General features: G+C 59.3%; 1 protein-coding gene across 1 annotated transcript in view; it reads right to left on the reverse strand.

Annotated features, from left to right (window-relative positions):
• Positions 1 to 4,263: 4,263 nt before the first annotated feature.
• ITGA3 (integrin subunit alpha 3) overlaps positions 4,264 to 25,520 on the reverse strand; it is a 42,260-nt gene continuing 21,003 nt past the window's right edge. The window contains exons 2-26 of the mRNA XM_054014265.1: positions 25,205 to 25,332; positions 24,585 to 24,667; positions 20,674 to 20,917; positions 20,050 to 20,133; positions 18,848 to 19,055; positions 17,977 to 18,170; positions 17,138 to 17,226; positions 16,619 to 16,755; positions 15,787 to 15,873; positions 15,494 to 15,561; positions 14,691 to 14,827; positions 14,209 to 14,355; positions 13,500 to 13,597; positions 13,089 to 13,254; positions 12,346 to 12,414; positions 11,901 to 11,980; positions 11,221 to 11,298; positions 10,690 to 10,792; positions 10,439 to 10,615; positions 9,865 to 9,978; positions 9,179 to 9,292; positions 8,377 to 8,475; positions 7,726 to 7,851; positions 5,867 to 6,021; positions 4,264 to 4,351 (exon numbers count right to left, since the gene is read on the reverse strand). Of these exons, the coding sequence (XP_053870240.1) occupies positions 5,911 to 6,021; positions 7,726 to 7,851; positions 8,377 to 8,475; positions 9,179 to 9,292; positions 9,865 to 9,978; positions 10,439 to 10,615; positions 10,690 to 10,792; positions 11,221 to 11,298; positions 11,901 to 11,980; positions 12,346 to 12,414; positions 13,089 to 13,254; positions 13,500 to 13,597; positions 14,209 to 14,355; positions 14,691 to 14,827; positions 15,494 to 15,561; positions 15,787 to 15,873; positions 16,619 to 16,755; positions 17,138 to 17,226; positions 17,977 to 18,170; positions 18,848 to 19,055; positions 20,050 to 20,133; positions 20,674 to 20,917; positions 24,585 to 24,667; positions 25,205 to 25,332 (2,941 nt within the window). The 3' untranslated portion in view covers positions 4,264 to 4,351; positions 5,867 to 5,910. The remainder of the gene's footprint in view (positions 4,352 to 5,866; positions 6,022 to 7,725; positions 7,852 to 8,376; positions 8,476 to 9,178; positions 9,293 to 9,864; positions 9,979 to 10,438; positions 10,616 to 10,689; positions 10,793 to 11,220; positions 11,299 to 11,900; positions 11,981 to 12,345; positions 12,415 to 13,088; positions 13,255 to 13,499; positions 13,598 to 14,208; positions 14,356 to 14,690; positions 14,828 to 15,493; positions 15,562 to 15,786; positions 15,874 to 16,618; positions 16,756 to 17,137; positions 17,227 to 17,976; positions 18,171 to 18,847; positions 19,056 to 20,049; positions 20,134 to 20,673; positions 20,918 to 24,584; positions 24,668 to 25,204; positions 25,333 to 25,520) is intronic.

Consider the following 25,520-nt stretch of genomic DNA (forward strand, 5'->3'; position numbering starts at 1 on the left):
TAGCCGTGTTAGTCTGTATCTACAGAAACAACAAAGAGTCTGGTGGCACCTTAAAGACTAACAGATTTATTTGGGCATAAGCTTTCGTGAGTAAAAACCTCACTTCTTCGGATGCACCGAAGAAGTGAGGTTTTTACTCACGAAAGCTTATGCCCAAATAAATCTGTTAGTCTTTAAGGTGCCACCAGACTCTTTGTTGTTTCATCAAGGGAGGAGAAACTGCTTCTGTAGTTGGATAGCCATTCACAGTCTTTGTTTAATTCTGATCTGATGGTGTCAAATTTGCAAATGAACTGGAGCTCAGCAGTTTCTCTTTGGAGTCTGGTCCTGAAGTTTTTTTGCTGTAAGATGGCTACCTTTACATCTGCTATTGTGTGGCCAGGGAGGTTGAAGTGTTCTCCTACAGGTTTTTGTATGTTACCATTCCTGATATCTGACTTGTGTCCATTTATCCTCTTGTGTAGTGACTGTCCAGTTTGGCCAATGTACATAGCAGAGGGGCATTGCTGGCACATGATGGCATATATAACATTGGTGGACGTGCAGGTGAATGAGCCGGTGATGTTGTAGCTGATCTGGTTAGGTCCTGTGATGGTGTTGCTGGTGTAGATATGTGGGCAGAGTTGGCATCGAGGTTTGTTGCATGGGTTGGTTCCTGAGTTAGAGTTGTTATGGTGCAGTGCGTGGTTGCTGGTGAGAATATGCTTAAGGTTGGCGGGTTGTCTGTGGGCGAGGACTGGCCTGCCTCCCAAGGTCTGTAAAAGTGAGGGATCATTGTCCAGGATGGGTTGTAGATCACTGATGTGTTGGAGAGGTTTAAGCTGAGGACTGTAGGTGATGGCCAGTGGAGTATTTCAAAATGGAAGGGAGAAACAAAAGGAAGTATTTCTTCACACAACGTAGTTAACCTGTGGAACTCATTGCCAGGTGCTGTTGGGAAGGCCAAAACGATAACTGGATTCAAAAAAGAACGAGATACGTTCCTGAAGGACAGGTCCATCAATGGCTATTAGCCAAGATGGTCAGGGATGCCACCCCATGCTCTGGGTGTCTCTAGCCTCTATTTGCCAGAAGCTGGGTGTGGAGGACAGGGGATGGATCACTGGCTGGTTGTCTGTTCTGTTCGTTCTCTCTGAAGCATGTGCTACCAGCCACTGTTGGCAGACAGGATACAGGGCTAGATGGACCCTGGTCTGACCTAGTATGGTCGTTCTTATGTCCTCTTGGCTGGCCAGTCTGCCTCACCCCCACATCGCTGCCCTGATTGCAACAATAACCTTGCACAGCTGTAACTCCCACTGGGTTTTCCATACCTAACTACCGCAGCAACATCTGGTGGCCAAAGAAAATATGACAGCTCCTGCACAGACTCTCCAGATTATAATCATTGGTACTGGGGTAGCACCTAACAGCCCCCGTCACGGACCAGCACCCCTGTGTGCTAGGCGCTGTACAAACACACAATGAAGAGACGAGGGGCAAGGCCAAAGGACTATGGCTTATTATTAGTTAGATTTCTGCCCTCCTGCCGCCCAGCTTGTGCTTTGTATCCTTCGCCCCCACTGCACCATGACCCCCCCCCCAAAAAAGCTTCTTTCCTTTCTAGGTGATGCAGTTTGCAAATGGGTTTGTGTCAGCACCCAGTGGGCCAGATTCCGTTCCCCAGGATGCTGGTGAAGGGTCTTCCGCAATTTGGCTGTAACGAATCCAAAGGAGGTTTCCTTATTGAGGCAGCTGGCTGCTGACGGATGCTGGCATTCCCTGGTTCCCAGGCTAACCAACAATCCACCTTTGCTGCCCAGCGTCACCATGTAGACCCTGGCCTCGAACCCGCAGTTTCAAAAGCAGCTGTACATTAGACACCGTTGCTCTGGCTTTGTGCTGGCAGAAGTGAGAGATGTATCAGACCTGGTGTCCTGAGGGCGCCCCCCAGCTCTATCTATAGTCCAGAAAGTGCTTGGTAGGGATGGGCAGCATGGCCTAATGGAGAGCACCATGAATAAACCCTCAGCAGTGGTGGGTTCTACTCCCAGCCCTGCTCCGAGCACCTCACCTTCCCCTTCTGTAAAATGGGGATAATGAAACTGACCGCCTTTGTAAAGCGCTTTGAGATCTACTAATGAAAAGTGCTATGTACGGTTAATACCCGAGTGCACATCTCTGGTTTAAGCCTGCGTGGAACTGTAGGAAACTGCATGTTACAAATCAAGGAGCAATTTTTATTGGACACCATCATAATGGCTCAAGCATATTCACATCAAGGCGCAGTGACTCCAGACCTCCAGTACCATAAACGAAACGAACTCCAGTGATCAACAGCAAAAAAAAAAAAAACCTCAAATACACACTTAATAATTTAATACCCCCAGCCGAGGGCACCAAGGGAGTGTCAAAGAGTGGTCAGCATAGGAAACCGTCATTCTTGCAGGTTCCGTTATTGTAAACCAGGGTGACACCCCCCATTAAAGCATTGTGTGATGCCTGCAAGAATGCCCCCTAGCAAGAGCGCGCCAGTGGAACGTGGCCAGCGGCTAGGGCGTGCTGGGAATGGAACGTTCCAGCCGACGGAGTTATAGCACGAAAACTCAGCTGCACGGTTGGGATGGGAAAGGGAGGCCCGGGTGAGGCCTGCAGCAAGCCGAGGGTGCCACGGGGGGGGGGCAGCAGAGCGCTGACTGGGGCAGGACCCAGGTGGCGTCTCGCAGCTAAACAGCGATGCAGTGGCAGGATCGGCGTTAACTCTGGGACAGCATCCCATGCCAGGCCTTTCCTGTGGCAGGACCCCCTGGGGTCAGGCCCTGTGCTACTCCCTAGGAGCAGCTGGAGAGGGGACCACTGGCTCTAGGCTTAAGCAGATCCAGCCCCGGCCGAAGAGCCCTTACCTGTCCCATCCTTGGAGGGGAGCCGAGGGCTGCTGTTGCAAGGCGATAGGGAGGGACCATCCCCTAGTGATGACAAAACCTGCCCCTACCTCCCCCCACAACGTCCACCCTTCCCAAACCTCTCCATGAGCTGTACCCCAGTAACCATCGGCTTCCCTGGAGAACAGCTGCTCCCCTCCCCACCAAAGAACGGCCAGGGGACAAGCAGGGAAAGGTACCAGTAGCTCTGACATAAGAAACTCCAGTGGAAAAACATCCAGTGTCCAGTGCAGTGCACAGAGGGGGCTGTGATGACGCTGAGAGGCGTTGCCTTGGCAGGATCAGGGGGTTCCGAGTATTGGAGCCACTTCCCCTCTTCTGTCCCGGTGCAGAACGCCGGGGCAAGGGATTAACAGGGAGCAACCTGCCGGAGGCCGAGCGCGGGCGTCGGCGTGTGCTGGGGAGAAGCGGCGACCACGAACGTGCACCAAAGAGCACCCGGGTCAGGGCGAGCGTCTGTGTGCTGCGTCCGCCGCCACACGTGTGAATCGGTGCAAGTGAGTTTGTGCACGAGTGGCCGTGTGTGCAGGCGGATCCAGGAGGAGGAGCGTCCATGTGCAAAGAGTTGAAGGGGGAGGCTGGGGACCGTGCACTAGTCATCTGCGTGCAAGCGTGGGACGGGGGTGGGGGGGAAGTCATGTGGCTCATGGGTGGCTCGCGGTCTTGACACAGCCCACAGCAAAATGCCGTAAGCTTCCAAGTGTGTTCGGGGACTTGATTGCACAAGAGATCATCTCCGCACATGTGTGTGCACGGGGGGTGTATGTGTGAAAAGGGCAGGCAAAACAATGCTCTGTGCACCCAAGAGCATCGGGTAAGACCCAACCGTGTGTGCACAAGTGCACGGCCGAGATGCAGAGGGGTTGTGCGAGACCACACGCTGTCTGTGCGTAAGGAGGCACTTTGCAGTACAGGTGAGCGTGACAGAGAACGAGAGAGCTGGGGACGGGGTGAGGGCCGGGGCCCAGACGGAACACACAGCAATTGTGCCCTGGTAGAAGAGTGTGTCTATATGTGTGAAATAATCCATTTGTGCAAAACAAAAAGCCCCTCGTGTTCCCACTGCCGGGTCTCGCGTTGCATGGCTGCTCCCCGGGATGTGTAGCTCGCTCCCGGGCGTTGGGGTTGCCGTTCTATGCGGTATAACTTAGGATAAATAACATGTCCCTCGCTGGCAGGGGGCTGGTCCCTGGGCTACTGACACACAGCTGCGACGTGGTCACAGGGGCAAGCCGAGCAGACGGGGTGGCGGGAAGGGGAGGGAGGGGTCAGTAGTACTTCTCCGACTCCTGCCAGTTTGTTACCCAGTGTTTCTTGTGCTTCCGGGGCAGGAAGCCGTCAGCAGGCCGGTAGCGCTCCTCCTGGCGGATCCGCACCGCGTGGTACTTGGGCATGATCCGGTAATAGCGGGTCCGCTTGAAGAAGTCGCACTGCGCAGAGGGGAGAGGAAGGGGATGGAGGTTAGCATCAAACTTCAATGGGCAGAGAAAGAGAGAAATCAGAAAGAGGAAGAGAAATCAGGGACAGAAATCAGTGACGGAGAGAGAAATCAGAAAGAAATCAGGGACAGAAATCAGAGCGGGAGAGAGAAATCAGAAAGAAATCAGGGACACAAATCAGAGGGGGGACAAAAATCAGAGTGGGAGAGAGAAATCAGAACTAGAAAGAAATCAGGGACAGAAAGAGAGGGAGAGAGAAATCAGAAAAATCAGGGACAGAAATCAGAGAGGGAGAGAGAAATCAGAAAGAAATCAGGGACACAAATCAGAGGGGGGACAAAAATCAGAGTGGGAGAGAGAAATCAGAACTAGAAAGAAATCAGGGACAGAAAGAGAGGGAGAGAGAAATCAGAAAGAGAAATCAGGGACAGAAATCAGAGAAACATCAGAAGGAAATTAGAGAGATCATGTGAGATCAGAGAGAAAAATGAGTGTGAAATCAGAGAGATGAAAGGGAGAAAAAGACCAAAGAAAAGAGAGAGAGAAGAGGAGGAGACACAACAGACTCCAGAGGCTGCTCTGAGAAACATTTGGTCAGTGACGCTGGAACAGGGGAAGACAGACATTAGCGTTAGTTAAACCACAGCACAGTTGGACAGACGGACACAGCTGGATGGCGTGCGTGGAATCGCTGGTTCTCCTTCCTGCCCACAGTTCTATCCCCTGGGCAGTTAGCGGCCGTTTGGGCCTTCATGGGAAGATCCGGATTCTCCCATTCTGCATCAGCGCCCCCTAGTGTCACAGCAGCATCCTGGGCCCTTGTTCTACCCTTCTCTTTATTAGGGTTTCTTCTGACTCTGCCCACTGGTGCAGTTGTCCCGTGCACAAGGCTCAGCTCGTGCCACCGAGCAGGTGAGGAATAGTGATGCGTCAGGCACGAGGGTGGCGATGCCCCTTCGGCATCACTAATCCAGCCGTGCAAAGAGTGCAAATGGTCTTGTGGTGCCACAAATGGGCAGCACCCTCTCCCTCCTCCCCTCCCGAGGTTTGGTGCTGTATCCTCCCCAGGTACTCCTCTTTTGCACCATCGGGGCGTATACGGCAGGGCCCTCAGGGCAGATCCTGAGCTAGCAAAGAGCGAGACAATCGCAAACGCAGGTTGGCTCCAACTGAGTGGAACAGCGGATACGCACCCCCACACACCCCCACACATCCCCATGGAGCCTGTGCAGAACCCAGCTGCAGGTGGAGGGGAGCAAGGGAAAAGTAGAGGGGGATTAGGGGTAGGGGCGTGCCAACGAAAGTGCAGTCAGACGATTTGTTCCCTGGCTGCGAGAGTATCAGACCAGACCACACACAGCGACTCAGTGGGCCCCTCAAGGGAGAGATGCAGCCCAGACAGGGAAAGGGTTAATAGGAGAAGGCATGACAGACAGGGAGGAAGTGAGAAGTCAATATCCCATAGGCCCCTCCTCTTTGTATGTTGCCCCGCCCCCCGTTCATTACCAAGAGAATGGAGTGGGCTCTCAGGGCAAAGGGGCAGCCCTGAGCTAGTAGTCGTCGGTCAGCCGCTCCGTTTCAGACGGCTGGATCTTCATCTCCGCTTTCTGGCCCTTGGCCTCGTACATGGCGCGGGTGCTCGCCCTCCGGAAGAAGCCGCACTACGAGGAAGCAGGTGACACCGGTCAGGGGCAATGGGCGGCGGGAAATCCCTTGGGAGGAAATGCTCCTGCCCAGAGGTGGCTGCTTCTCAGTGGCAGATGGGCTGATCTCTGAGTGTATCGATTTATAAAGGGCTTTGCGGAGCAGGGCCGGATGGGGGAGGTAGGTAGGTTAGGGATATGGATGTACTTCCTAATCAGCAGGGTCATTCCGGCTTCCTATTAAACAAGCTCAACTGAACCCTGCTCTGAGAGACGGCCCCTTCTGACTCACCTGATCCGCTCCCACGTGATGCCGGAAATACCCGTTCGCTCCTGCTAGCCTAGTGGAGTGGAAGCAGCAATCCGGATTCTATTCCGGATCATGCATCATCAATTAAGTTCCTACTGTGGAACTGAAGGGGAAAAAACCAGCTTGACTCTCAGATCCCCAGGTGGCACTTGCAGGGTTAGGAGGGATCTTCCCCAGGGCCCTGCCCCGAATTTGGAGCAGTCCAGTGGGGTGGGAGTGGAGGCAAAGGTAGCTTTACACCACCTTTTAACCTCCAGGATTCTGGGGCTGGTGGGATAAGGTAGAGCAGCCTATGGGACGGCTCTAATTTAAACCCCCAAGGGACCATCGTGCAGCCGAGAACAGCTGGAACTCAGAGCAATGCGGCCACACCCCGACCATCCCTGGAGCATGTACCTAGCATATTCTAGTGCTGGGAAGAGCGCAAGGCAGCAGTGTTGGGGGATTCCCCAAATTGGGGTGATCTCTGGGGTTTCCAGCTCCTCTATGCCGCCCAGAATCAGGGCTGCTATCTTGCGAAGCAGTCAGCGGTGATCCCCGAGACAGAAGTCACTTTCCAGAGCTGAATGGTGTTTAAACAATACAGCCGGAACACCAGCCGCGCAATCCCACGGGGGTATTTACACAGCTCAACCGGTCCCGGGGGAGGCTCGTGTCGTTCCCTGCTCCAAGCGACCGATGGACAAGCCCCGGAGACAGCAGAGGTTGAGAGAAGCCCAAAACTTCCTCAGCCCCACCCCCAAAAATGGCAGTTTATCCCCATTTGCTAGAACCCAGTCAAGCTAAGCAGGGGTGGCACGGACAGCTCCAAGGAAGAGCTCAGATGTTGCCGCAGGGCGTGATGCTGATGATTCAATAGGGGGCGCTGTTCTCACTCAGCCACACCCTGGCATAAACCCCAGGCTCCCAACTATCAATCATTCCACGACGCCTCATATAAGTGGGGCGTTAACCCCATTCCACCTGCGGTAATTACCGTCAGTCTCCCTAAATCCCCTTCTGATGCTCTTCTGCATCCTAGCCGTGTGCTGTTAAACAGCGGCCATGCTCCACCCCAGAGGTGGCTGCATCTCAGGGGCGGGCGAAGAGACCTCGGTGTGTCGTCTGCAAAGGGCTTCGGGACCCTTCACGATGAAAGCCTGCGGGGTCGCCAGCCCAGCCTGACCCTCTCTTGAGAAGCAGCTCTCTAAAGGGCCCTCGCGGTGCTGCAATGGGGGGCATTGGAATGCGTTACAGATGTAGTCACCGGGGTGCCGGGCTCATGGTCCACCAGTGTCTTGAGCACGCCAGGCCTCAGCGCGGTTCCCACCGCGCCATCACTCACTCCCAGCAGCTCCCGTATCAGCCTAGCCGGAGAGCAGGAGTCCCTCACCCCCACCCTCTGCGCCGAAGGGAACAGCAGCCCCTCTCACCTTCCACAGCAGCAAGATGATCAACCCCAACAGCAGCAGCCCTGCCCCGACCGCCACGAGCACCAGCCACAGCTCGAGCTCCGCCGGCTGCTCCTCGACCATCTCCGAGTCGATGTCCACGAAGAACTGGGAGCCAAACGCAAGGAACAGACAGGATGGGATGGATGGCAGCTGCGCAACTGTGCACCTGGCTGGGGAGGGGAGCTCCCGGCTATTGTAGTCCCAGCCTCTCCCAGCAGGAGGCGCTGTCGGGGATGGTGCAGGAGAGCTGGCTATGGGGGCGGGGGGAACTCCCAGCTACTCCAGTTCCAGCCTCTCCCAGCAGGAGGCGCTGTCGGGGATGGTGCAGGAGAGCTGGCTATGGAGTGGGGGGGAACTCCCACCTACTCCAGTTCTAGCCTCTCCCAGCAGGAGGCGCTGTCGGGGACAGTGCAGGGGAGCTGGCTATGGGCGGGGGGAACTCCCAACTCCTCCAGTTCCAGCCTCTCCCAGCAGGAGGCGCTATGCAGGATGGTGCAGAAGCGCTGGCTATGGGCGGGGGGAACTCCCAGCTACTCCAGTGCCAGCCACTTTCCGCCGGAGGTGCTGGAGGGCAGCGCAGGCAAACACCTGCCCTGCACCCAGAGAAGGGAGCAATCCGGGCTGACTCACCTGCACCGTGTGGTTCTTCATGTTGATGGTGGGAACGTTTGTCTTGAGGAACAGCGTTGCCAGCCCCGTCACCTTGACACGGTCGAAGTCACTGAACTCCTGCGCGGCCCGGGGAGACAAGAGGGGGAGGGGGAAATGGGGCGGCTTGTAACCTGGGCCAGGAGTGTCTCTCCGCTTTAACACAGCCACCCCCCACACCCGCCCCGCTGCAGAGAGTGCTGGGAATGGGGACGAGCAACACCAGCTGGAGTACGGGATGGAAGGGTGGCCGTTGCCACTAGGAACCCAACTGAGATCTCCCAACTCATTGTATGCAAGGTCTGGTCACTGCCTACTCTCCATCAGACCCCAGCCAGCAGCCTAGAGGGGTCTGGCTCCAAAGGAACCCAGGCAGTGCCGGACCAACCATCCATCCCAGTACCCATCTCTGACAGTGGCCAGCACCAAAGCCAGCAGCAAGAAACCCCTGCAGTGGGCAGATGTGGAGGAATCTGCCTGCCACCATGGTCTCATCCTGATAGTGCAAGATCAGCTTAAGCCTGAGGTTTTATCTCCCTTCCAAACATTTTGTTAGCGTTTATATGGACACTCCTGTTATCCATATGAATGGCCGAGCCTTCCTGGAATCTTGCTAAGTTCTTGGCTCCAATTTTATCTTGTGGCAGTGAGTTCCGCTGACTAATTATGCTTAGTGTGAATCCGTCTGTCATGAATTTTAAATATCTCATCACCGGTTCCTGCCCCCGTAGATAAAATCCGCCCTCCCAGAGCAGTACAGGACCCCGGGCAGTTTGGTGCTGACCTCGATGAAGGTGCTGTTCCACACCCGCGCTCGGACGCTGATGTTCGTTGTGTGCCTGGCGTCCCGGATGGGGCACTGGAACCAGATGCAGCGGGACGTCCCCTTGGAGCAGCTCTGGGGGCAGGAAACAAAAGACGCTGGCATGTTAGTGGACGGGACCAGGCGGACGTACGTAAGAGGGTCTTCCCAAGGGGAAGCGTCTCTGTCAGAGTAGCTCACCCAGCCAGTAACGGCTTCTCAAGGCCGGGCTAGGAGCTTGTGAAGAGATGTCGGGGTGGGAGAGTTTCTGAAATGAATCATCAACGCTGGATGGTTACGACCCCACAATACACGCAGAACGTCGGTCAGTTACAGGCCTGATCAGCTGACACTCTTGGACACCACACCATTGTACCCCATGCAACTGGCTGTGGGAGACAACTGCCCTCTAGTGGGCACAATCAGAACTACTCAACCACGTGTCATAGGTCTCGCACCGCCACCAGCTAGCGGAGATTCCCCCTGAGCTCTTGGGCTCCTGGAGCAGGCGCAGTTGGGGGACTAGCTCACAGTCATTGTCTCTGGAGTTGGGGGGTGCGTGAAGGACAGGCTATGGATTGCGCTGGGTGTGTGACTAGTGAGATGCTACCAGGGACCCCGGCCCTCCTCTGGGACTGGGCTAAAGCTGCCATGAGACCAGCGCTCACCAGCAGCGTTTCCGACTTGGCTTTCTTGGAGGCGGCGAGGGTGACGGGGGGATCGGCTTGCAGTTCCGCCTCCAGGTCGCGCTTCTGCCGGGCGGGGGCGCCACCGTCCAGGAGCTGGAAAGGAAGGGAGCCGGTTACACTCCTCCGGGGTCTGCACCTCATGGAGGGCTGAGCACTCTCCCGTACCTGAGGACGCAGGGCAAGGCAGAGGGCGCATGGGCTGGTGACCCCTCGCCAGGGCTCAGAGTCCACCTACCTGGCCCCCCACCTCTCCAGGGCAGAGGACACAGGAACCACCGGCCTGACTCTCTCCCCAGAGGTCTCCAGGGCAGAATCAGGGCTCTCGGCAGAGGCATGGTGCCTTCAACTGCTGCCTGCCAGCGCTTTGGGCTTGTGCTGCTCCCCGTGGGGCGGCGGGTGCCGTCGCAACGCTGCGAAGTGCAGCTGCGGGGTGGCGAGAAGCAGGGCAGGGAAGGGAAGGGCGAGCCAGAGAAGAGGAATGAAAGGCGAGGGAGAGGGCGCGCCGGCGGGCGGGCGGGGAGCAGGGACCGCCGGGCTCCAGGGCCTGACTCACAGTGAGGTTGAGGGGGTTGATGACGCCCCCTGGTGGCCGGCAGCGCCAGTTCCCCTTTCCGCTCACGAGGATCTCCGTGGGGTACAGCAGCCATTTGCCGTTGTGGATTTCGTAGGGCCACTCGAAGCCCAGGACGATGGTGCCCAGCGAGCCCAGAGATTCCCCCTTGGTGCTCACCTGCAATGCAAAGCCCAGTTGGGACATGGCCACCGCCTTCTCCCCCAGCCCCGCCCCATCGGGAGCCTACGTACCTGGAAATCGAACCTGACCGGGCTCCCCACATCCAGCTCGCTCTTCATGGCCGACTCCCCCATCACCTTCCCGCTGAAGGACGTCTGGAGGGGCCGGGACGTCCTGCCGGGGAGGAGAGCGGCTGGGGTCAGCGGGGCAGGGGACGGGGGGCAGACCAGGCAGGAGAAGCGGGCACGTGTTGGGCAGTGGGGAGTTGCTGGGATCAGCACGGACTTGGCTCAGAGCTGGAAGTGGCAGGCTGGGCTTGGGGGGCCCGGGGCTGGGCTGGGGGGCTGGGCTGGGTGTGGGGGAGGCCCTGGGTGGGTCCAAGCTGGGCATGAAGCACTGTCTGGGGATACACATGCAGTCAGGGTCTCTTCATCAGTGGGATGCAACTGTAGAGGAATCACACTCCAGCATCGAAGTCACACTCTATGCAGCCCCAACCCCTGCCCAGACTCGCTGGAGATGGAGGCGCCTCCCGGGGGCTGGAATTCGGGGACCCGGGAACCCGCTGAACCGAGGGGGGCGTGAGCCCCAGAGATACGCACATGGTGAGAGACGCCTGGACGGTGTAGTCCACCAGCAGCTCAGCCCACACTGGCTGCAGATCCTCCTGGTAACTCAGCCTGTCGAGACAGGGCCGAAATAACATTACAGGGGCCGTCTGCACCTCGCTCCCTGCCTTGGAGCGGAGATCCAGACACGCACAAGGGTCTTCAGCCAGACCCCATCAGCCTCAGCGTCTGTAGGGGGCGCTCTCTGCCCTGAGCCAATGCTGACCCCAGAGCGGCGCTAGGGGGCGCTGCCCTGCAGGGAATGGTGTGGGTGACTCCAATTCCCCAGCACAGGGATAAGGGGCGCTACAGGCGCTATTTTTCCGAGTTGGTCCTGATTTCTTGTGCTCATTAAAGCCCCATGGCATTCTGGATGCCCCGGTGTTGCATTCCACCTGGCCTGCGGTATCACCTGGCTACAGCACTCGCTTTCCTCTCCTTTCCGAGACTGCTGCGTAACGTTGCTACGCGCTGTTAATTAACTGCCCCGTTCCACCCCAGAGGTGGCCGCCTTTCGATGGCAAAGTGCTGCAGGGTTGGGGGGCACTATGGAAAAGCCTGGCCTTGCTTCCTGTTTTCTCTCCTGCCAGCTGAGTTGCTTCAACTCGACTCATCCAGCACCCCTGCCCCTTGCAGATGGACCCCCACCCTCCGCGCCCCTCCAGGGGACTCACGTGGAGAGCTGGAGCTGGGCCATGACCTTGCGGGTGTCCAGGGTGATGTTGACGGCTTCAAAGGTGATGATCAGCTCTGCCTGCAACAGAGGGGCCAGAGCGCTCAAGGCCAGGTCCCTGTGGAGCTGTGCCTGGCTTGGGCTTTACCAACCAGGCTGGCCCCGTTGGAGGACACCCCCAACCCCCTGCCACAGACCCCTGCGGTGGGGGAAGCTCAGATCTCATTGATCACCCACCATGGGGCCGTGGACACCTGGCACCCACATCTACCCATGCCGCAAGAGTCCCAAGGTAGTCGGTGTCCAAAGGCTGCCACGCCTCCCCGCCACCCTCCGAGGCTTCTTGTCCTAGCCCCATAGGCTGCCCCACTTGGCGGTCCCACATGCCCCACCCCCACGGGACCCTGCCCTCTGAGCCGGGGCGTGTGGGGCCAGACACCGCTCACCCTCTGGTTCTTCTTGAAGGGGTTTCCCAGGTCACACAGCACCGTCTCCTCAAAGGTGCAGGCGCCGCTCTGTGGGGAGGTCGGGGGAAGGGGGTGTCACCATCAGCTCGGCCCATGAGCCCAGCCCCGCCACAGAGACACCTCCCCATCCCCCATCCGAGCGCCTCCTGCCCCATCCCTGTGCCCTGCCACCCCCCAGCCACCCACCTCTACCTGAGAAGCAGTTGCCCCATCTGGGAGCAGGAAGCGCCTGAGGGCCGGCCCTGAACCTTGATACCCACCACCCCCGAGGGTGCCCCCTTCCCCATCCTGGGAGCAGGGCACTGAGAGAAGGGAAAGCCAGCCCCATATCCCACCCCCAGCCCATAGCCAGGGCTTTGGCCTCCAGGCCGCCTGCCTGCCCCCCTCCCGCCCCCACCGCAATAACTGGCTGCACGTCGACCGGGTGCCCCTCGCCAGCCCTGATGGAACACGGCACCTCTCAGCGGTGGGCACAAGCCGCGTCCCTCCTGCCCTCCCCATGGGCTTTAAACCGGGACAGAAAGCGACCTGGGGCTCGGACAGACAGACAGAGGGCTCCTCCATGTGCGGGGCCGGGTGGACGGCTGGCAATGGCGGGGTACGGGAGGAGGAAGAAGCGGGGGGGGGGGGTTGGCACAGAGGAGGGGGGCTGGATGGAGGATGCCATGGCGGGCGGGAAGCCTCCCTCAGCGTGCGGGCAGCAGGGGAAGGGGGTTCCTTACAGGCCGGACGGAGGAGGGCAGCAGAGTGGGGGGCACGGTGATGTTGAGCAGGGCCTCGTGGGCGTCCTCGCCGTTGCTGCCCGTCGAGGGGGCGTTGGTGACGTCGACGCTCAGGTGCAGCTTCCTGACGTCCCGGCTGTACTGCAGCACCTGGGTCCCATTCAGCCTGCGCCGGAGAAGGGACAGCGCTCAGCACGGGGACACCGGCCGCCACACGAGCAGGGGGCGACAATCCCCCCACAAGAGGGGAACTTCTCTGGGTCCCACCGGGAAAGAGAGCCCCCCCCCGAAGCAGGCAGGGTCCAGGCAGGGATGCTTTCCCCCAGTGGGCAGGTAAACTCCCCCCTTGAGCTGGCTCCGTGTGCCCAGGAAGGGAGCACGGTGCCAGGGCAGGCTCTGCCCTTCTCTCACCAGGGCAGCGGCTGGTTCTGCTCGTTGACGAAGGCGCACTGCAGCTGCAAGTTGCTGTTACACTTGTTGTCCAGGCCGCATTCTTTCTGGAAGTTAATCTGACAACGGCACGGGTCATTCACGCGCGCTGCCCCGAACCAGCACAGGGCAACCCACCCCGCTTGGCGGGCTCCGAGCCCAAGACCGTCAGCATTAAAGCACGGGACCTCCGCCGCTTGAGCTGAGGGAGGCACTCCACCACCCAGCGGCAGCAGTAGGTTGTTATCCTGTAGTTGTCCCGGCACCAAGCAGGGATGTGGCACACCCCAGCGCTAGTGTGGATTATAGAAACGTGTTTCCATTAGAAACCTCCCTATAGCAGGGCAGGGGCTCAGAGACTTGGAGGCAGGTAGGTTTTACCCAAGCAACTGATGCCTGCCTCCTCTTCACATGGAGCCAGTGTCAGAGCCAGGAATGGAACCCAGGAGTCCTGGCTCCCAGCCCCCTGCTCAGATCCCATTCATACAGAGCCAGTGCCACAGCTGGGAATGGAACCCAGGAGTCCTGGCTCCCAGTCCCCTGCTCAAACCCCATCCCCACAAGCCTCTCCACCTGACACCCTACAGCAGAAACAAGTTCAAAGCCCTTAAAGCAGGCACTGCAGAGGCGCCATTCCCCTCAGCCCGGCCCAGCTCCCTCCCCTCCCTGCCGCTCGGCAGCCCCGGCCCACCTCGGTGTGGTTCTCCCGGGGCTGATCCTCATTCAGGACGGGGAAGGCCTGGAGGGAGCGGGGCCCCAGCCGGAAGTCCCTGGGCTTCTCCTCCAGGGCGTAGTTCATGTGCAGCGCTATGGGATGCAGCTTGTCCCGGATGTTCTCCTGCAGGAAGGACGGCGGGTTTCATTGCCGGCGATAACGGCGATCCCGCCCCGGCCGGCGCAGATCAGACCCAGCTACTGGGGCTCCCTGGGGGCCGGAGCCTCCAGCCCCCCCCGCCCATGCACGCTGAGTCCTGATTTAGACAGGGGGTTCTTGGCTTTTCTGCTGCCAGACCCTCCCCTCCCTTGGCTCTTTATTCCCAGATCCTGCAAGGCCCCTCCACGCCCCAGCCCCACGGGACAGCTAGCCCCAGCTGTCTATCACCTGCTGCCACAGGGTCACACCCTCCCCGCGCTGCCCTGTGCTAAGCTCGGTCTGCGCTGCCCTCTACTCACCAGCAGGAGGAGCTGCAGGTCATGGCACTTGGTGGTTGGCATGGTGAAGACGCCCTTGTAAACAGCGGAGTGGGTCCCGGCAAACCTCACCCGGGCCGGGCGCCGGTCTTTGTCAGCCTCCAGGGTGTACAGCAGGTCTGGAGAGAGCGGGAGTGGGGGGGGGGGAGAACGGGCTCATACCTCCCGCCCGCAGCAGGGTGGCCAGACCCCATGGAGACACAGGGCAAACGCTGGCCATGCACACACACAGTGATGCTTACATTGCACATAGGCACACACACAGACACACCATCGTACACGCACCATTACTAGTGCACGTGCACACGCACACACCACTGCATGCACCATTACACGTGCACAGCCACCCACACCCATTACACGAGTACACAAGCATGCCCATGCACCTCCGAACACACACACCCGTGCAAACGTACTCACCATTGCACACTCGCCACTGCATGACCTACCCGTGTGCGCCCACATATACACCACTGCATGCATCCACCCACTAGTGCTCCGGTATGAACACACCCGCCATTGCGTGCAAGGGAGACATCCACTGCTACTGCATTCCCCCCACGCCTACAGTTCAATGGTTATAGGGGCAGCCCCCTGGATCCCGGGAACCCCTCCCCCAATTGCCTTTTCCCTGTGCCTCTTGCTGTCCCCTCCCCGCCACACACACACACATATATACAACACTGCATGCGCACACCATTGCTCACACTGGGCGTGTGCACACACAATTTGCAGCGCACACCCGCCAGTGCGTCTCACACCCTCTCCCTCTCCAGCCCACTCACTGATTTGCTCCTTGTACTTGGGGTCCCCAGCACTCTGGTTGTAGGAGAAGCAGATCTGCACCTGGATGCTACGGGGGCGAGAGAGGAGGCCCTGGTCAGTGACAGCAGGATGGGGCGGGGCCAGCAGGCAGGGTCCCAGACGCGTCCCCGTCGCTCTGGCCGCAGACACACCCCGCCCGGATGCTACGGGCACAGGGACCGCAGGGCAGAGCTAGCCCCATGAGCCCCGGGGCGCCATCCGGGGGCCCTGCCAATCGGGGGGCATGGATGACGTTTTTGGGAGGGACCCTTACCAGGAGTTTGAGGTGCACTTGGCCGGGTCCACCACGCTGGGGCTCACCGTGAAGGTTTTGTTCAAGATGTTGATCACAGGTCGAGCTCTGGGCAGGCAGAGAAAGGGACGAGTTCAGCCGAGCCTCCCTCCCAGCAGGGACCGCCGCCAGCTCTGCCCACCAGCGCCAAGAGCTACCGGGCGCCACCCTGCTCCGCAGGAGTCAGGGCTCCCACCTCCCCCGCAGGGGGTGGGCTTTGGGGGGCACACTGGAGGGTTTTGGGGGGCGGCGAGGGCAGTCTCAAGGCCCCTCCGCGGCTCAGGGGACCCAAAATCTTGGGGTACAGGGCTAGACAGAACCTTTCCCCTGGTTTCAATGCAGCCCAAGACAGGAGTGGCTGCAAGAGGTCCACTGTCCGGTCAGGGGGCCTGGGTGACATGAGCACGGAGAGATTTGGGGCACCAGCCCTGTCCCTGTCAGGACTGATGGTTGGCCAAGGGCTGAATGGGCCACGGAGAGCGAACTCCGCACTGGCGCCTGTAGGGGGCAGTCGCGCAATGTCCTGAGTCTCCCTTTCTCGCCACCTCTAGAGCCCTCCCAGTCCCATCCCATATCTATACCTGCTCCTTCAAGGGGAGCAGCTGGTGCCTCTGCTGAAGGTCCCAGGTTCAATCCCCACTGATGCCAACAGAGCCCCCCCACCATGCTGAGCCCCACACAATCCCCCTGTACTTGTGGGTCCAGAGACCAGCCTCAGAATAGCACCCGCCCCTAAGAAGCCACCCCCGGCCCGCCCCTGCAGGGGAAAGGTTGCCCTGGCGGCATGCCCTGTCCCAACCCCAACCCCCCTTACCTGAGCAGAGCTATCTGCTCTGACAAGCTCCCCACCAGCAGATCGGGGTAGGAATTTCCGTCGACGTCCAGCCCCCCACTCAGGGAGTACCCGAAGGTCTGGATGCCAGACGGGCCCAGCTCTGCCCCGCTGATCACCTGCAGGGCGGGGGATGGGGGAGGAAAGGGAGTCACCCACGGCCGCTCCAGGACCACCGCCCCCCGGGCCAGCAGTTCAGTGAGGTTTGGAGCAGGACCCTGGGAAGATCCTGGGAATCCCAATTGCCTTTTCCCCATGTGTCTCCCCCTCCTTCGCACCCTTCTAGGATCATCCCATATCCATCATCCACCCACAGATTAGGGAGGGGAGCATTTCCTAGCCTGTTCCTGATGCTAACGCTTCCCTGGTGGGGGAGGGACTGTGCCAGATGCCCCCCCACCCCATCTCTCTCCCTGGCCAGGACTTGGCTCCGCCCAATGGAATTCTCCCTTTGCAAAGCGCCCCCTAGGGGGAGCAAGGAGGTGCGCAAGGTGCCTTTACCTGCCGGGGCTTGGCCACCAGCCCCCCTGAGCTGCTGTGGTAGATGTAGACCTTGCCGGGGCCCTCGAAGGGAGCCCCAATGGCGATATCTGTGGGGAGAGGCGAAGGGTCACACAAGCTCCACCAGAGACCCCAGCTCCTCCAGCCTCACAGAAGCCATCTCCAGCCCCCTCACTAAATCCCCACCACTCATGAGCCCCCCCACAAACTCAGTTCACCCCAGAGCCACCCATTTCCCCCAATCCCACAGACTACCCCAGCCCCCGAACCCCCACACCAGCCCCAGTGCCACCCCATACCTCCACTCCGCCCCTATGGATCCCCCAAACCCCACATGACCACCGAGCCACCCCATACATACCCTCCAACCCTCACACCCGCCCCCCATACCCTGACTAAACCCTACACAGCCCCCAGAGCACCCCACACCCAGACTAAACCCCACGCACATCAGAGGCCCCTGATCCCACCCCCAAACCACCTCCTGAATCCCCCAAACCCCACACCACCCCGAGCCACCCCATAGCTCCCAAACCTCACACCATCCTGAGCTCCCCCATACTCACACAACCCCCCCCACACACACACACCAGAGTCCCTCAATCCCACCCCAGAGCCACCCCATACCCCCAGCACACCCCGAGCTCCCCAAACCCTACTGCACCCCAAGCCCTGCAACCTCACCCCCCACCACACCCTCCCAGCTACCCCTTCCAAGAGTTACCCTTATAACTCCCTGGCCCCATGGCACTGCAGTGCCCCCCAGATACCCAGTGAGCCCCGAGGTCTCCCATCACAAGCCCCCCTCCCCCCCCAGTGGGAGGGGCAGCCCCACGCACCCTGGAAGCCGTCCTGGTTGACGTCCCCGATGCTGGCCACAGCGAAGCCGAAGGCCGAGTTGCTGGGTCCCTTCAGAACCAGGCTGGACCGGTTCTGGAAGCTGCCAGCCTCATTCATGTATACGTATACAGCGCCGCCCACCTCTTGCTTCCGCTCGAAGTAGTACGGGGCCCCAATCACCAGGTCCTGCCACCTGCCGGCAGGGACAGGAAGGGCGGGGTCAGGGCCAAGGGCGACTATGATGGTGGATCAGACTCGGTCAGTGCTCTGGAGACCCTCCCCCAAAGAGATGGGCTATGGAGACCCCCCCCACCAAAGCTACAGGCTTCAGAGACACCCCCTCAAAGCTATGGACCATGGAGATCCCCCAAAGCTATGGACCCCCCCAAAGCTATGAAGATCCCCCCAAGCTAAGGGCTACAGAGACCCCCCCCAAAGCTATGGGGATCCCTCTCCTCAAAGATACAGAGCCATGTAACTCCAAGCTATGGGCCCTCCTCAAAGCAATGGGCTATGGAGATTCCCCCCCAGCTATGGGCTACAGAGACCCCCTCAAAGCTATGGGCCCACCTCAAAGCTATGGAGATCCCCACCAGCTATGGGCTACAGAGACCCCCCTCAAAGCTATGGGCCCACTTCAAAGCTATGGAGATCCCCCTCCCAGTTATGGGGTACAGAGACCTCCTCAAAGCTATGGGCCCACCTCAAAGCTATGGTCTATAGAGAACCCAAGCTATGAGCTATGGAGACACCCCCCAAGCTACAGAGATCCAGGGTCTGCCCATGGAATCACAACGCCATGTATGTCTCTGTCACGCAGGGGAGCCCCTCTCCCTGGGCCACTCCCACTCACGGGCCTGCAGAGCTCACCCATCGTTATCGAGGTCTGCCAGGGCGATGGCGCTCCCGAAGTAGGAGCCCACCTGCTCCCCAGGCAGCACCAGGCTCCTCTCCAGGGTGCTGCGGGAGACGTCCGTCAGCAGGTACACGGCGCCTGCGTGCTGGTGGCGGGGAGCTCCAGTGACAAGGGTCACCTGGTTCCGGTGCAGGACGGCGCTGGCGGCTTGGACCGTGTAGCCTGGAGAGTGGTGGGGTCAGGCGTCAGGCCTTGGGAGCTGCAGGGCCCCTCACTTGGGGGGCAGGGGGGAATCACAACCTGGGGGGATCCCAGGCAAACGCATAGCGGGGACGGACCCTAGCTAGCAGCTACAGACAGCTGCATCGCCCAGTGTGGGAGTCTTTGCATGGACATAGAACTGATGCCAACCCTGGTCCCAAACCTGAATGGACCCATGTGGGGACACAGTCGTGTGGGCCAGAGCACCAAAGCCCACTGGAGTCTTAAACAGGGTTTGGATCAGGCTCTAGATGCTGGTCAGAGATGCCAGATTGATCCCCTGGCCAGCTGACGCCCGCTCTGTACCACCAGTGCACTTGTAGGTGGCTTAGCAGCAGGGCAAGCGGCCCCCCTAGCCCTGACCCAGAGGGACCCACCCTAGGCATGAGCTGTCTCTGGTCCAGGCAGCCCTTGGTCTCCCTCCTGAGGCCGACAGCCGAGGGGACAATTAGCAGCAGTGGGTTTGGCGCCGAGGATGCTGGGAAGTGGACTGAGGCCCAGCAAGCTCATGACACAGAGGCTGCAAATGCCCTCGCAAGCGAGACCGTCGCCAGCCTCCTCCTGGCCCAGGGGGAGATTTCACTGCCAGCCCCAGAGGGTCAGGGAAGCATCTGGGCTTGAAAGGTGCTTCCCCGTTCCAGTTCCCATCTCAGCATCTGTCTGTGGGGAAAGGGGCATCAGGCTGGGATTCCCTTTGGCTCTCAACCTGCTAACAGCAATGGGTGAAGCACCCCGCTAGCCTGGACCTGAGTGGCATGACTCACAGGCGCATGGGAACTCCCCCCGTAGGAACAATGAGGACACCAGACAGCCAGTTTATACCTGGGGAAACCGAGGCACAGAGGGTCCTATAGGGAGACAGTGGCAGAGCTGCCCTTCTCTATCCCCGCCCCCCGCGTTGTTACTTGGGGAGGGCAAGGGGGGGAACGTCCCTTCCAGACGCAGCGGAAGGTACCTATGTAGATGTTGCCATTGTTATGGTTGGGGTAGGAGAAGTCGACCAGGTCCCAGTTCTCTCGGTGTAGCACGTAGTTCGTCCCTGCAGCCGGGGAGGGAAACACGGAATAGTTCAAACCAGAGGCAGGTGGCGGCAGCAGGCACAGGAATCTCTCTCCATCCCCCTCCCCAGCACCAGTCGCTTCTGTATACCAGTGCTGCCTCCTTGCCCCTTTCCCTCCCCACCAGCCCTCCGCCCCTAGCAGAGCCACTGGACACTCATGGTGTGGCCACACCGAGGGTGCGTCTACACTGATAAAAACCCAGCGGCAGTGAGTCTCAATCTGGATCAGCTAGCTCGGGAACCTGCCGTGGAGACGTTTGGGCTCGGGCTGGCGCCAGGGCTCTGGGATGGAGCCAGGGCTCTGGGATCCTCCCCACTTGCGGGTTCTCCAAGTCCACACATCTCCACTGCAATTGTACAGCCCCGCGGCCCGAGTCAGCCACGGCCGCGCCGCAGGTCTTTCTTGCGGTGTAGGCGTACCCAGAGAGGCCGTGTTGGTCCAGGCACATGGGCTGGGGGAAGGGCAGTGCCGGGGTGGGGGGCGGGAGAGCCAAAGCAGCTGGTGGCAGCGGGACTGACCTTGCCAGTTGTAGGCGCCAGGCGCCCCAAAGTACACGGTGTTGGCGGTGAAGCCGCCGCTGGTGCCCATCTGGCACATGCCAGTCTCCTCGTTGTTGGAGTTGCACATCTCGTTGTGGTAGGTCTGCCAGTCGTCTGCCAGCTCCAGCTGAAGGTCATTGCCGCGGACGTAGCATTTCCCCACCATGCGATGCTGCTCTTCGTTGCCAGACATCAGGACCCTGGCGTATCGGTGAGCGCAGGCCTGGGGAGCCAGGAGCAAACTGGGTGAGTGCCGAGCACGCTGCTGTCCGGGGCTCGCGGGGCACTGGGGCTACCGCACAGGGGTTGGTCTCCTGGGTCAGTCCAATGGGCCAGAGCTAGCCACCTCCAGATACACTAGTCCAGATATTCCACCTCCTGCCAGATCAGGGGAGGGCAGCAGTCCATGTACCCTTATATCCCATTCCTGCTACTCCAGGTCTGTATGCTCCCAATATCCCACTTCCAACCACTTCAGGTGAGAGCGACAGTCCATATACTTCTGATATCCCACCTCCTACCAGATCACGGGAGAGCAGCAGTCCATATACCTCGGTATCCCAGTCCTGCCACTCCTGGTCAGGGCAGCAGTCAATATACCCCCATATCCCGCCTCCTGCCACTCCAGGTCAGACCAAGGTTCATCTTCTCCAGTTCCCCACCTCTTGCCCTACCAGATTGGAGCGGTTGTCCATCCTCTGCTGTGTCGTACTTTGAACTGTACCAGATCAAACCAACAGCACGGCTAACCTGATACCCCACCTCCAATCAAACCACAGCCCTGGCCCACCTATTCCAGCGTCCTGCCGCCAGAAATCAGACCAACAGTTCCTCTTGTCTCCTGCCATATCCAATCAGACCCTCTGGTCAAGGCCACCATCTCTTCAAGTGGACAGTGCCTCAGAAGAAGGCCTAAATCCTCATGAAACTCAGGAATGCTGTATCATGGGGCAAGGTGGGATCCCTTCCTGATCCCAGCTGGCGATCAGCACGAGCCCTGGAGCATGGCAATCACCAGGCCCTTGGAATTAATTAATGTATTATTATTATTATTTGTATTCCCATAGTCCCAGCCCCGGACCCGATGGTGCCTGGTCTGCAGCAGAACAAGAAGTGTAACTGCAGACGCGATCCTCATTCAGCCCAATGCATCCTGGGTAGAAGCACAAGCTGCGTTCCCCTTCTTCCCCTCTCTGTTGGGCTGGGAAGGGGAAGCACGCATAAGCCAGGCTAACCCAGCGTGGCCCTCTGTGCTCAAGCAGTGCCGACCCATCCATTTCGATTCCCAGGTTCGAGCCCCGCACGCAGCCAGACGAAGGCATAGAATCGCAGGCCCGGAAGGGATCGCGAGCGGTCTTCTAGTCCAGTCCCCTGCACTCAAGGCAGAGCTAAGCTAAGCACTGTTACACAGAGTGAGAGATCCAGGCAGGACCAGCAGCTCTGGCAGTCTCCAGCGATCGTACTTACATGACCCTATTAGTGCGTTATCTGAGCACCTTCGGTCTATTTATCCTTGTGAGGTAGGGCAGCGCTATTAGCAAACCAGATGAGGGCCTGAGAGGCTAAGCGATTTGCCCAAGGTCACACAAACAGTCTGTGGCAGAGAAGGGGCATGACCCCTGGTCTCCCAAGCCGTAACCACTGGCCAGCTTTCCTCTCCTCTCCTACCTCGTGAGATTGTTCCCTGGCCGTAGCCCCCTAGGAGCCAACGGGGTTGGGGGACATTCGGGGTGGAACTGTCTGCTGTTCGCTCAACGCCAGTAGTCGCAGACGTCCCCGATCTGCCCCTCGGGGGACTGGCCCTCCCAATCACAGCTGTGGAGATGTAGCTCTGTTACCCAAAGTGCCGCCTTGCCTTCCAGCTAATTTAATTGAGGCCTTTTGAACCAATTTTAGGATTTGCAGATGAGGGGGAAGATGGAAACTGCATAGCTGTGAATGACCGTGCAAAGATTGGGGTACACGCGTACCTAGGCATGCTCATGTGCATGCAGGCAAGCATGGGTGGGCATGGGCTGTGTAGTTGTGAGGATGGCAGCCGCAGCAGGAAAGCCAAGGACGGAAGGACCATGGAGTCAGAACATCATTAGTCCCATTTTACAGATGGGCAAACTGAGGCAAGTGACTTGACCATCGTCAAGATCAGGGCAGGAATAGAACCCAGGAGTCCTGATGCACTCCACTGCAGGGGTCTGATTCCCCACCGCTGTGCACCATGTCTTGCCAGTTACACACCTGCTGGGGGGAGGAGGGGGGGTTGGCACGGAGCCTGCGGGTGAAGCTGATGCTCTGCTCTCTCTGCTCTGGGTCAGATCCGTCCCGGTGCTCAGTTACCTTCAGGGGAGCACACGGAGTTACACCAGGGGTGAACATGGCCCGCCGTGGATACAGCATAGACATCAGCCCCCAGGGCCGTGACGCCAGCCGCAAATGTGCTTTAAAAAAGGCAGATGGGTCTGGAGCTAGAATCCCTGGGGAAAGGGGGGGCAGAGGCGGTGGGGGGAAGCTTCCGGCAAAGGGGGTAGGGGCAGCGGGATAGGAGGAGTCAGGGGGAGCCCCCACAATATTTCCATTGCGGGGTCGCTAGCCTCCCTGGACCTCTGCCAGGTCTGGCCCCCCTGCCTGAGCCGCTGAGTTGGGGTTTCGAACCGGAAGGGCGAGCTTAGGAGCGGCCTGGGACCCCTGCCAGCAAAGGCATCAGAGAGCGAGTGAGCCATAGTGGGGTTCTACAGGCGTCTATGGGGCTGATTCTCCATCACCCTGCGCCTCAGACGCTAATTACACAGGGCAGAGCAGGTGTCAGACGGTACCACAGATCGGACCGGGAAACCCTCTACCTGGGCAACGGAGAGCCAGACCCACAGACTCCCGCAGAGCCCAGTTATCCCCGTGATGGGCCCTGGAGCTCCCAGAGACAGCCCAGAGAGACCTCAGCAGAACTGCAGCAGGCAATGGTTAAGCCCTGCTCGGCTCTGAATCCCCCGGGGGCTGCCTTCCCCTTTCAGTTCTGGATTGTCTCATGTTCTTTCCCACGCAGCCTCAGGCCGAGCGGCTGGCACCGAGGCTGTTGGCCTGGTTTGGTTTCCTCCAGGCTGCCATTGCAATCTGGAAACCAGACCCTCGCTCGGCAAAAGCCCAGCGACAAGGAACGACTGGGAACCATATGCCATGACGGGGTCCTTGGCGAGGGAGGGGTGGAGAGAGTGGTGCAGAGAGAGGGAAGCAGTTGCATGGTTTCAAACCCTAGAGAGAGCGACACCTCTGCAACGAAAGGGTAATCGCCTTCATCTTTAATGCAGGGGCACTGCCCACAGAGCCTACGGAACCCAGCATGCAATGCTCCGAGCAGAAGCAAGTTGGAGCATTGCATTTTGGGACTTGTCGTCTCCACAGGCTGCACCTCTATACTAAGTGTAATTGCAGGTGTGACCTGCTCCATTATACTGCTCTTCTGCAGCCCCTCCTCATCCATTCATTAATTCAGTCCGGGAGGGGCAGTCAGTATCATCAGTCCCATTTTACAGATGGGCAAACTGAGGCAAGTGATTTGCCCATAGTCAAGATTGGGGCAGGAATAGAACCCAGGCGTCCCCACCGCCGTGCACCATGTCTTGCCGGTTACACAAGCGAGTGGCCTGGGGGCATTTCCCACCCACTTTGCATGGGTGTGAAGCCCGACACTGAGACCAGCAGCGGAGAAACAGGCCTGGTGTCCCCTGCTCTAAACACTAGGCCACACTCCCTTCCCTCTCATTTTGTAGTTGCCCTGCACTGGTGTAAATGCTGTGCAAGGCACGTGCAATGGTGAATCGTGTCCTAGGTGTGATGCTCAGGCTCTTGACAAGCTCCCCCGCCAAACCCCCCAAGGTATCCCAGCAGGCCACACTCACCAGCACTCTCCCCGAGGGCTGTCTCTGGCTAGCGATGGTCACCCCCAGCCACATGTCCTTAATGATGTTCTTCTGCGGTTCACCTGGGCACACGGAGCAGAGGAGACAAAGAGCAGTGACCACATGAGAATGCGTAGCCGCCTCCCCCGCTCATGCCCCAGCCCTCGAACAATGCAACCAGGGCGTGGATCCCTCCAGCAAGAGACCCTCCTGGGCAGGGCTGGAGTCCCCCGGCCCTCTGCAGCACTTGTCATTGCCGTGAGTGGGTCACCGCAGGGGCTGAACTTCCCAAGAGAGCATGAGACAGTGCATAGGGGAAGCCCAGGACTGGGAAAGCGTGGGGCTGCCTGCCCAGGAGAGCATGCTACCATGGGGCAGGGCTGGGGGAGCACTGACAGAGCAGTGGGGACATGTATGCAGTGAGAAAGGGGTTGTTCTCTCCTCCCTTCCAGCTTGGGTTCAGGACAGAACGGGGTCAGGAGTCTGAAGACAGCAACATCCCCGCAGGAAGAGCATCACCCAAGACGGGTGGGATTTAACCCCCACCTCCCAAGTTGCTAGGCTGGCTGGGGGTGGGTTTCCCTGGGTGGGGCGCAGGGGGCTGAGAAGCGCTCGCATACTCTTCTCCTCAATGTCCACTCGCTCGCAGTCATTCGTGGAGACACTCAGGGGGCAGGAGTACATGGCCCCCGTCCGCGTGGCATTCTCCGTCCCGGCTGCCACGTCCTGGGGCGCTCCGGTCAGCAGCCTGCCAAAAACACAAGGCAGCAAAGGAGCTCAAGGGCCTGGGAATCTGTTCAGCGTTTACGGCTGTGTGAGCATGGTGCTTTGCACCCTCCCTGGAGCGGCCTTCCCCCCCGGGATCTCACAGTGCTTTGCGAGTGTTAAATTCTTCCTTCCTTCCCCCACCCACACCCACACCCCGAGGCAGCAAAA

The sequence above is a fragment of the Malaclemys terrapin genome, chromosome 25 (assembly GCF_027887155.1).
Source record: "Malaclemys terrapin pileata isolate rMalTer1 chromosome 25, rMalTer1.hap1, whole genome shotgun sequence".
Lineage (NCBI taxonomy): Eukaryota > Metazoa > Chordata > Testudines > Emydidae > Malaclemys > Malaclemys terrapin.